Below are 11914 nucleotides of genomic sequence, written 5' to 3'. Positions count from 1 at the left end.
ATTGCAACATACATATATTAATATCATCACTGTGATAAGTTCACTTTGACAGTTAGGACTTTTTCACCATAATGACATTCCCCTCCATGTAGCTAAACCAATAAAAACAACATCTTTTATAACGCCGGTCCGCCGTTGAAGGGATTTTCTGCGGGTAAATCTGTCTGAAAGTGATTTGTAGACAATATTGCACAATAAAACTTTCTAAAAGGCAAATACTGTAAGACAAGCACGGCTGTGAGCAGGCCTGTCAAAAAGTACACATTTGATAAATATCATTTACTATATCGCAACAAAGCATACAGCCATGATTAGAACTAAAAGATCAATCAAATGTGTACTAAATTTGCACCTTTTTTTCTACACAACATACATTGACATTCTTTGAAGAAAATGCATAGATGGAAAAAAAAACGAAACAAAGTGGATCATCTAAGGTTCCACAATATCCATTCCAATTTGGTGACATTTTGAAACCAATTCTCAGTGTTCGAACAATGTCTCGGTTACAGGCCAGCCGATTTGGAAATTAGAATGACTGCCAATTTTGATAAAAGGTGAGAAACTCCATTGAATTCAAGATAGAAGATGGCATCTGTTATATTAAGTTATATTAATATTTAATATATATTAATTATATTAAAATGGTTGCAAAGGGGGGCGGCACGGCGGTCTAGTGGTTAGCGCGCAGACCTCACAGCTAGGAGACCAGGGTTCAATCCCACCCTCGGGCATCTCTGTGTGGAGTTTGCATGTTCTCCCCGTGCATGCGTGGGTTTTCTCCGGGTACTCCGGTTTCCTCCCACATTCCAAAAACATGCTAGGTTAATTAGCCACTCCAAATTGTCCATAGGTATGAATGTGAGTGTGAATGGTTGTTTGTCTATATGTGCCCTGTGATTGGCTGGCGACCAGTCCAGGGTGTACCCCGCCTTACGCCCGAAGACAGCTGGGATAGGCTCCAGCACCCCCGCGACCCTTGTGAGGAAAAGCGGTAGAAAATGGATGGATATATTAATTATATTAAAATGGTTGCAAAGGAACAGTTTGAGGGTGACAGGAAGTGTGCGTAACGATGGCTCAACTGAGCAAGTTTACAGCTCGAACCCTCCATTTCTCAGTTTGTTAGTCTTCAATAAAATGGAAAAGTGATGCTAAAAGCTCAACATCTCATTCATTCATAATTTGTGTAAATGTACAGTCATCCCTCACTACATCACGAATCGAACATCGTTCCCACGTTTTAGTAAAATTATTAAAGGATTGCTGTTTTGTAGTTGAATATGTCCTATTATTAGTCCAAAAATATTGAATGACAAGTTATTATTCTGGTCACTAGGCATCAGTAACGATACACTGATGAGACATCACATTAGATTAGATGCCATGTCTGAAAAAAGTATCCTTCTCATTCCGTGTGGAAGTGGTATTTTTTTTGGGGGGGGGGGGGCATATGACTTTGTACTTCTTTGAAACACTTTAAGTTTAGAACAAATAAATGGAAGGCTAGCTAGTTAGCTATATGCTATGAGTGGCGGCTGTCCCTGCAGTGAAACACACCTCCCCCAGTCTCTCTTTTGGAAGAAATTAATGATGTTTCCTTACTGGAAATTGGATGAACTTCATCCGAAACCTCAGGTAAGATGTTTGCGTTCTTAGTGGCCCACAAGTGTAAAATGCATTCCGTTGGTTCCAACTTGTAAATTCCATTCATCATCAGAGATTCCGCTTTGATTTAAAACCAAACCAAACAAAAAAAACACCCAACAACAACAAAAAAAGACAGCTGTGATGATATGTTCACATTTATTGTGCGGTGCCTTTTTATATACATCCATTTTTAGTTATTTTATACACCTAATTTACATGAGCGGGAAATAAATTAAATGGGCTAGCTATGTTCAAGACTGTGAACAAACGGCACAAAGTGACGTTGTGACATGAGTTGTCTAATAGTTTGTTAGTGTTTCTAATATATTGATAGACACAAAAGAAGCAGTCGGTAGGAGTTGAAGTGGTCACTGCACTATTCCATGCGCCAGTCGCAAAACAAACCATTATTGCGTCTGCATCAGTGTTGCATTGAGCTAACATGCATGTCAAATATGACCACAAGTCATACAAACTGCCTCTTTTTTTTTTTTTTAACGTTAGTGTCGACGACTACTAGTGTGCTACATACAGTATAGCTTACCGACGTACATGTAAAGATCAGGATAGGTCATTTGTTCTTTATAAAAACTAAACTGTGTGGAAAACAAAGTGTACATTTTAGTGTGTGGAAAGTAAACACCAGAGAATGATCTTATGTACAACAAAACCTGCTCTCATGGTTCTATCTAAAACATTCTACTGCTATTTCAGGATGAGAAACACAAGACGACTAGGAGTGACATGCGAGGCCCGCCCCCTCTGACCACACACGCGCGCACGCACACAGACAGAGAGAAGGTACAGGAAGTTACACAATGACGGCGCCTCACACTAAACATGCATCCTACAGCACTACTGAGCAGGTTATGCGTGTGTGTTTAGAACCCGGAGTTTGTTTTTATTAGCGATTACATCTCTAGCACTACACGACCATTCTCAACATGGCGACTGGCGCTCTCTCATTTATGACATGTGGTTATTGCACACGAGCACTGAACTTGCAAATGTTCATGCAGAATGAACGATAAGAAACAACGCACCATGTGACAGACGCCTCTTTGGAAGACTAATAAACATTGTCTTGAGAGAGCGAGAGAGAGATAGAGAGAGAGATGGGGTGGAGGGTGATCGAGGGTAGGATACGGTTAGAGGGCACACTAGCCATGCACCCACGGTGCAATGTTAGACACCAAAGCTGAACATAGACTGCTGAAGGGTGGTTTTGCATTTTATATTGAAGGAGTGCAGTACTAGGTGGCACCCAGCAGAGGCGCTGTTGGGTTAAATGTGTGAAGAAGAAAAAAATGACTTGACCGATGGGAAGTTGAGCTACATCCACTATGCCATGAGAACAGGAGTTCAGAACATTCAGAGACAAATAGCTTCTAAATGTCACCCAATGTCAACAAATCAAGAAGGCGCCCGTCTGTCAACTGGCAATGTTTACGCTAAGAACCAAAGAGTTCAGCAGCACAAAGAGTGATTATGACGTGATTTTAGCACGCTTTGTGCAGGTTCAGTGACGGGAAATGTTGCTAGGCGTTTGGGTCAAATTGTGCAACTCACTACACCTGCTGCGTTTTCAAGTCCGCCTTATTTTGTTTTAGAGATGCAGTGTATGGGCAGCTTTCAGGTGTTATGCATGTTTCCATCAATTAGTACATTTCCGGTGGCTAATTTGATTTACTTTCTTTGAGTTTTCGGAAGGCTAACACATAACAGAGCTGTGCTACACCACCGTTCAGCAGGCCTAAAAGGGTGGCGCGAAAGGCATTGCAATGCACAGATTGGTCGACTTCGGGAGAACAACATCTGTGTAAACAAAGCTTGTCTCCTCCTTGTGATGAAGAAGTAAAGTCCTCCATTTAGGTGTTACAGTGTCTTATCACCCTACACAGTGTACCATAGCCAGGTAAGTGTAAAGGGGGGGTATTAGTGTCATCATTCTAGCATCTTTTAGCATGTAAATTATTTTACATTCCAACATTTTATGTATTGTTTCTGTTAAAACACAAAAATAGTTACAAGCCACATAAAAGAATCCTAGCAAAGAACAAAAGAAGGACGCCAGAATTCCATCTACAAAGAGAGGGGAGTTAAAAATGATGCAGAGAATAATATGTAAAAAACAATAAGGGAGTGGGTTGCACATTATCCCCCTCCCGCAAGCAACTACACGACACGACGGGACGAGTGTGTAAGGCGTAACGGGAGGATGAGAGAGAGGGCATGAGTGACTCTGAGATGTCTGCGTGGACTTTCATGGTGTGTGACCTCAGGGGGACTGGGAGCCCGACCTGTAGCTCTTGAAGCTGCCCAGCAGACTCTGCACGCCCTTCCTGACCCGACGAGCCACAGAGTCGGCGGGAGGGGTGGGCAGGCAGGAGGCCAGGCTGGGAGGACGGGCGTCAAGACATTTCTGGTAGCGGAGCTTTGAAAAACAAGAGAAATAAAAAAAGTGAGTGACACGTATGCCACCGTACCACCAACACACAACGAATGACTGGAAAGCACCCTCCATTAGAATGTGGTTACTCCACCTGGTGGTGATGAGGTACATTGCAGTTTAAATCGTTGCATCACTTCCACAATAATAGTGCAACTATTCCCCAAAAAAACAAGACAGGAGATAGCAGAATAAAAGCCAGAGTCTCACCATGCATGCGGCCTGCACAGCTTCGCTCAGGCTGGCTGCGTTGGGCTCGCACCAGAACTTGTGACAGGTGAATTCTCTGGGACCGTCGGCCATGATGAAGGCAAAAGTGCGCACATCCTTGCCCACGCCCATGAAGGACAGGAAACGCACCCTGCACTCTGACAGCACCTCTTCCGTCTGGGTGTTAAATAATATATAATAATAATAATGTGTGTTGTTGTTTATCAAATAAATAAAGAGTATGTGCGTCCTCTCGAGCGTTACCTGTTTTGCAAGTATTGTGAGGGTGGCGGGCGCCACATTCACAGAAACAGGTGTCCAGTCGTTTTTATCTTTGCCCTCCATGGCAGCCTCCAGAGCGTCATTGATGACATCCATACCTGAGAACCATTTTGGAATATATAATCAGAAGGCCAACAACTGATCGTCATCATGACAAAAATAGAAATCTAAAATTCCAATCAGAACTCCGCTCTTTTCTTACCCACAGGCTTTGTCACTGCCTCACTACCAAGATAATAAACATGGAAGCGCTGGAAAAGTTCATTTTTTGGAGCTGGAAACTCTGGTGAGAAATAGAGAAGCATTAAGTTTCACAAAAAAACCATAAAGAAACTCTTAAAAGAACCTTTGTTTACCTTCAGGGATGCCCAAAGGTTTGCCAGTGTCAGAATTCAGTCGACTAACGCCCGGCCTGGATGCTTTTCTTTCCATCATTATCTATTATTCGAGAAACAAAGAGGTTTTGGTTTTGATTTCATGTGGTTTGTTCAGAAAGCACCAACAGCAACAAGCCAGACCTTGGAGCACATCTCGTGCAAAGTGGTGGCAATGTTCTTAGCAGGCGAGTCACAGCGGAACACGTGACACTTTAGGACCTGCGTCAGGTTGTCTCGGGCCACATAAGCAAAGTCCCTGCAGGAGAGAAAGCACAGTTAGCATGTATGTCAGTCAGTCAGTCAGCCAGTATAACTGCACAGTCATCCCACACAATGTCACGGTTTGAATATCGCGCCCTCAGTCTACCGCCTTTTCTCATCATGTCTACTATATTTAGGTAATGCGAGGTGACTATAGGGGTGTTAAACATTTTAGGCTTTCTATGACCAAACTATGAAAATATTCAATTCATTAACATTGAATCCTACTCCATGGAAATGTACTTATCACAGTCATGTCCGGAACCAATTAACCGTGCTAAACGAGGGATGGCTGTATATATGATTACAAGACACACACACACACAGGAACAGGACAAACTCCAGGAAAATATATTAGAGTATACCTTTCCCTGTTCACGTTGGAAAAAGCAGCATGGAAGAAAACGAGTGTTAGAACAATGTGAGGAAGAGACAAACAGCAGTTCAGATAGGTGTAGTACCATATAAAGTCCAGCAGAGGGACTCAGCATGCACCAATGCTAAAATTCCAAACCAAAAATCAGGAGGACAAGTAAAATGTTGCTAAAAGACCCTTTTACAGTTAAAATGCCAATAAGTCTATAGTTATATTATTGGGAACAAATGCAACTGTTAATGTAAATGCTGTCAAATGAAGGGTTAAGGTTCAAACAGTTCTAAAGTTCTAAAGCTGTTTTTGTTGGCAAACAGACCTGCCGTTGTCTCTGCCGACACCCCACACACGGATGCTGCCAATGGGCTGCGTGTGCAGCAGCGTCTGGCCCAGAGGATCGATCAAGTTCATTGTGTCATTCTCCAGCACCATCAGCATGTCCTTACCCTGCAGGGGAACGCACACAGTCACAGATTAGCAGCACACAACAGTGAGCCCAAAACCGGAGATGAACGGATGATCGTACCTCTCCCCAAATTCCGGCAGTGTCGTGCAGGTTGTGTTTGTGGTAGGAGAGCTGCCTGATGCAGTTATTGACTGCCACGCTGCTCTTGCCCAGCGCCATGTCCTCCTCGGACATCTCCACCCAGCCCAGAGAACGCACTGCAAAACACTAATAGCAACAAGTAGGTAGTGAACGAATGCTCTGTTTTGATTACACCAAAAATAAGTCTTCCAAAAAAGGTACAAATATAATTACTTCCCTCCAAATGTATTTATAAGCAACATGAAACACTTGAATACCTTGCTCTCTAAATCAGTGCAGAGTGGAACAAGTTTCTCTTCCTCTTCAGACTGGGTGCAATTGTAGCTACAAAGTGCAGACCAGACAAGGACGTCAACTTGACGTGTCAATCGACAACAAGGCAGTGTAAATAAAGAACTTTGGCGTCAAATACTTGAGGTTGATGGAAGCGTAACGTAGCGTGGCCCCTTCAAACTCTCTCAGGCTCTGATCGGAGGTAACCTCTCCTTCCTCCTGAAAGAGACGTGACAAACATGAAATAAATATTTACTTTTCATCCTTCAGTGAACTGACTAATGGAAAAAAAGGTGTATGGCTGGCAATAATCAACTGCCCAGGGGCCTCATTTATAAAACTTGCTTACGCACTAAACGGTGCTTGAAAGTTGTTTACGCAACTTCCTACGCAAAGGCAATGATTACTAAAAATAAACGTAGAGTGAGAATGTACCCTCGAGTGCGCCACCTCTGTAATTGGAATACGCACCTTTTGGAGACATGGCAAAAAGGTGACACACATTTGAAGTGGTGACGTGAAATCATATACAAATTACAAATTTCCCCACTGAGGGACGAATAAAGGCATATCTTATAGTAGAAATAAATTTTAAAAAATGCAATGGAAGCCAATAAAGATTTATCCATCATTGCATGAAAAAATCACACCATTATTGACTTGTCTAGTACGCACGTATCCCAAATAAAAACAGCCATTAAAAACACAATGGAGTGCTTGAATACTTCATTTTATAGTCATATGATGTGTTCAATTAATATGATTTATAACAAACATCAGGTTATCAATTAAATCATTGTAGGAATTAAGTTTACAAGACACAGAGTTAATATACTTTGTGCTCCGGTTCTTGTTTTTCTTTGGACAGTTAATAAAAAAATAAAATACTTTTGTGTTGCATATGTCATCAATAGCAACATTTATTTGTATTACCACAGACAGCGTCAGGGCTGTGTGCGTAAACTTCCTCAATGGCTTTTCTTTTGTTGTGCTTTGAAATCACATGCATTACTTCCTCATAAAATATAGCTCATTTGATATTTGATATTGTTAATGTCATCATGAAGTTAAATATATTGAAACTGTCGTCATCCTCGTTTTGAGTCATTGCGTCCACCTGGAAATGAAACTGATTTTGCTGAGCTCAAAAGGCCCTGTCCACACGTAGGCGTGTATCTCATAAAACAAAGATATTGTTCCACGAGTTGGCCTGTCATCCACACCAACCCGCAGATATTTGGCACTAAAAATTAAGGTTTCCAAAACCACCAGCCAAAGTGTGGCCGATTATGTGTTATGGTATGGACGCCAATAACCACAGTTTACGTTTCCCAAAGTCACTACCTGCAACAACGTATGCTGTGACGTCACACACGTGATCTCTGTTTACATCAGAAAGCTGCCCTTACAACTGTGTTGGTTATCGCTATTTTTCCCAAGCGCTTTTTGCTTGGTTGTATTTGCAACAAATACTGCTTCACTTTAAAAGAGCAGAGGCAAAGAAGCACTTTGAGGTCAGCCATCTTCACTGAAATAACAATGACACGTCACAGGCGTCCTCCTCATAGCAGGCTCTGACGCCAACTTGCTTTGGCAAGATTCCCAATCAACATTTTCGTGCCTTTTGTTGACTTGGTATTCTAGAACAATGTTCAGAAGTAATTCTGCCTCCTTGTCAGTCCGAACGAGCCTGGCGCAAGGATGATTCATGATTGGATAGAATTTTAGGAACTACTGCCGCCTACAGGTTTGGCATGCTTAGGACTGTGGTTTCCAACGCATTCATGTGGTTAACTGTCGATGCATTATTTTTATTTTTAATTTATTTTTTAAATACAGGGTTGCATGGACACCATTTTTCCATTAACAGAGAGGGGAAAATATGCAGTTTTAAAAATACCCTGCTACATGCGGACAAGGTCTCAGAAGAACCCAGCTAAATGCAATCAAGAGATGTGTGGGTGTGTCGAGGGCGGGATGAGTGTTGAATCCACCAGTGCAATCTTCCAGGTGGAGTGTGATAAAAAAGAGAAAATCGCATGCAGGTGTGTGTACGCACGGTTTTATAAATTCCAATATTTTGGGGCGTAGGCACACTATTTGGATGGATTCTACGCAGTGTTTTGGAAATGAGGCCCCTGGCAGAGTTAGGAACATTCGTAATTGTTGCTTTCATTCCTAAATATCTTTTAGGAGTTTACCTTCCACAGCTGCCCATCAGCAACTCCTTCATCCGCACTGGAGAACTGAGCCCAGGATTCCTGGAAAAATGTTACATTTGGACATGAACATTTTAAACTTTTTTCATCACTTATCTGAACTTTTTTTTTTATGTTGTCAAGATTTATCGCTATAATGTCATAATTATTGTGTACATCTAGTTTTAACTAACAATAAGATGGGTAAAAACAAAGAATTTAAATAAAAAAGGTGTAACACAACTTTGCTTTGTGCATTGTGTAATGTTGTAGCATAGGCATGAAAAAGTTAATGACTAATAAAATGTAAAAACACTCTATAGGGATGTCACAAGATCTTGGGCCACAAGATTAAAACATGTAAATATTTCGAGTGGGCACTAAGACTGGGACGACCTTGGCCGGCCTCAATATGGGTGTCTGTTTTCCTCTCTTCTCGCCGCCAAACAGGCACAGAGAGAGTTCACTCTGTGCATTGCTTTCAGCACTTGGGCACTTTTGTTCCATAAAACAACGACATGAACAGAGTGAGCCCTTTTGTCAGTCATACAGTCTATATCTCGGTGTGAGGAGGCGGGGCTAGTAGTGTACACATAACAGTGCAGCCTCATGAGGCGCAATGCAAAGTAATGTAGTACAAATTGAATTAGTACATTAGTAGACTGCAATATATTGTCATTTTTTTTCATTGTTCATTTCTTAAATGCGTCTCAAAGACGCAATCGTGTATCATCTTGTGACACCACGATTTGTTTGAAATTTTGCCTTTAGGATACAAGTGAATTAGAAATAGTCTGTTCCAGTGTCAAACTGTTGAGACCATATAAGGGGCAATGTACAGGCAATGAATGTTTTGACAAACATTTTAACAACCTGAATTGTGATAAAAGTGTGAAAAAGATGGTGATTTATGTCAGACATGTGCCTCACACATCAATTTGTAACTTGTCACGCAAGTGCAAAAAAAAGTTAAGCACTGTAAAACGGTCTAATTCAATTTATAGGCAGTTCCACAGTAATAATATTGATATCTGAATCTTAAAGCTCTCACCTCAGGCTCTTCACACGGCGTGGTCTCCAGGGACATGGTGGAGGACAACATGGAGTCTCCCACTTGCCCCAGCGGGGAAGGGGGCTCCCACTGGGTGGTGCCAGTGGGGATGTGCCAGTAGTAGGTGCCCGATGTATCTCGCACCCTCATCCAGCCGGCAGGGAGGTCCGTGTCCGTCTCAAACGCGCTGGAGTCCCAAAAGGACTCTTGAAAGGGCCATAAGTTTAATAATCTTAGTATAATATTATAAAGCGCAGTGCAAGAAAAGTGGCTTTACCTCTGTTGCCGTTGGGAGAAACGTCAGCGGTGCTATCCTGAGACACAGCAGGCCAGTTGGACTCTTCATCGCTGGGCGTCCCGTTCATGTTGGCAAACAGGAGGCATGGGTTCCTCCCAGTGACGATGCCATCTCTCTGGGCCTTTTGAGCTCCTTCCTCTCCTCCAGCAGGCGTCTCCTCATCCTCCTCTGACTTCTCCCCCTTCTCCTCCTCTTCTCTTTCCTTCTCCTTGTCGTCCAGGCTGTGGATGACAAGCGGCTCATTGAGGATGTTCTTGGCCTCCTCCTCGCTCAGGCTGGGGGTCGTGGCTATTTTCGGAGACTTGGTCTTCTCTTCGTTGCCCTGTCGTTCCTCCTCCTGGCCCAGGAAGTCCTCCCTGTTTCCATTGTGGCTGATGTTGCAGTTGTGGTCCTGCTCCTGCTGGTTTTCGCTGACTTTGCGCAGCTGATTCTGGCCCTCCTTCAGCCACTTGGCATTGCTGCCTGTCGACTCCTGCTCGCACCAGTCGTTTATTTTGTTTTTCAGGTCCTCGTCGTGCTTCTGCTTGTTGGCCACCACGTAGGGCATGTCCTCGTCCTCGTGGCCGCCCATGGTCACTTTCCACGTAGCTAGAAGGGAAAGATAACGTGACTGGATGTTGTGAGGAATTGACACAGACAGTCAGTCAGGAAACCGGCTCCTATTTTGTTTGGAATCACATTTATTTGTTATATAGCTTAGGGCAAAAACAAGGTGATAGCCTACCAGTGGAGCTTTTTTTAAACTGTAGAAAATATACTGACCTCCTCGTTGTGCAAACTAAACTATAACTCACTTCTTTTGTAGTTCCGTTTGCACATTCTGGGATTACACACACCTATTTTTATATGTTTATAAAAAAAACAATGTTAATAATTTAACAAAATAACTTAATAATGTTAACAATGAATGTGTATGGTTTGGTCTCAGAGACCGTTCCAATCAAAAGGAAACTATTTACATTTATTCAAAGTGTGTCATTCCAATTATTTTACTTGTGTTCTGGACTACAGTAATTCTAAATAAAAAAAAACACCATAATCGGCTGAATGCGTCTTCTCCTTAACATTTTGCCTTTGTTTTGAAGTACTTGTTTACATGCTTGTTATTTATTGTATTACTAATGGTGTGCATTGTAACGCTTGAATTTATACAAATCCGAGCCTTCTCCTATAAGAAATAAAGTGTTAAATAAGGAGATGGGATGTTAGCATGCTAGCTGGCGAGCCAGATCTTCGTCCTAAGTCGCCACTGTGAGCTTTAATCGGTGTAGAAGTGAGACAACATTAAACGATATTCACTAGAGCACTGCCATGAGTGATGACAATATATACAAGATTCATAATTCTTCAACCATTACTACAGCCGATTCATTACTATTTGATTTAAGCTTTCGAATCACGCACTTACTCGCCATTTGCTAACATACCATCGATAAATAATATATGCTAAAAATGGTGATGCACTATAATGGTTTTGTTTAGTCGTTATGCAACACAAACAAGGCGTCTGTAAGCCACTCAGCTCCCTGGGTGGTTAGCTAGATTTTTCGGATGCCATAGCCGCAGCTGGATGGTAATAATAACGGGCACCAGCCACTATCGCCGCCGTCCTCCATCTTGGCTAGGCTAATGCTAGCTACCTAACGACGCCGCAGTGGACAATTAAACCGATCATTTGTATCCAAAGAGAATAGGAAATATTCGCACTTACCGCCGTTCCCTCCTTGGCTTCGAAGTATGTCGAATATATGAGCGCTAAGTTCATATTTCCATGTTGGCGTGAAGGCTTAGGGTGCCATCAGTCTGTAGATGGTGGGGGCTGATGATGGAGGAGGGTGAGCATGCGTCAGCTGCTTACGTCAGGGCCAGTGCTCGCTGCCCGTCCGTCCGTGTGCTTACATGATATTGTGCATTATTTACTACAGCTACACCGGAAAGCAGTCAT

The 11914-nt window shown here is 42.4% G+C and overlaps 1 protein-coding gene across 1 annotated transcript; it reads right to left on the bottom strand.

Moving 5' to 3' along the window:
- Positions 1 to 1789: 1789 nt before the first annotated feature.
- Positions 1790 to 11842, bottom strand: apbb1 (amyloid beta (A4) precursor protein-binding, family B, member 1 (Fe65)). The gene is made up of 14 exons (XM_058080460.1): positions 11681 to 11842; positions 9949 to 10557; positions 9672 to 9877; positions 8624 to 8683; positions 6562 to 6641; positions 6407 to 6473; positions 6129 to 6275; positions 5922 to 6049; positions 5110 to 5224; positions 4948 to 5029; positions 4794 to 4874; positions 4574 to 4689; positions 4310 to 4486; positions 1790 to 4084 (listed from the first exon to the last, which is right to left on the bottom strand). Exons 2-14 carry the CDS (start codon positions 10538 to 10540, stop codon positions 3929 to 3931), a joined length of 2007 nt encoding a protein of 668 aa, XP_057936443.1. The 5' UTR covers positions 10541 to 10557; positions 11681 to 11842; the 3' UTR covers positions 1790 to 3928.
- Positions 11843 to 11914: the final 72 nt, after the last annotated feature.

This window comes from Doryrhamphus excisus, chromosome 8 (assembly GCF_030265055.1).
Source record: "Doryrhamphus excisus isolate RoL2022-K1 chromosome 8, RoL_Dexc_1.0, whole genome shotgun sequence".
In the NCBI taxonomy this organism is placed as follows: domain Eukaryota; kingdom Metazoa; phylum Chordata; class Actinopteri; order Syngnathiformes; family Syngnathidae; genus Doryrhamphus; species Doryrhamphus excisus.
The sequence above is the reverse complement of the archived record's forward strand: the minus strand, read 5'-3'. Positions and strand labels throughout refer to the sequence as shown.

Excerpts from the sequence above, each read along its gene's own strand:
- apbb1 (XM_058080460.1), bottom strand. The coding sequence starts at position 10,540 with ATGGGCGGCCACGAGGACGAGGACATGCCCTACGTGGTGGCCAACAAG. Across the intron at positions 6,474-6,561 it reads TACGCTTCCATCAACCTCAA|CTACAATTGCACCCAGTCTG; the intron begins GTATTTGACGCC and ends TGCACTTTGTAG. Across the intron at positions 4,690-4,793 it reads GGCAGTGACAAAGCCTGTGG|GTATGGATGTCATCAATGAC; the intron begins GTAAGAAAAGAG and ends AATGGTTCTCAG.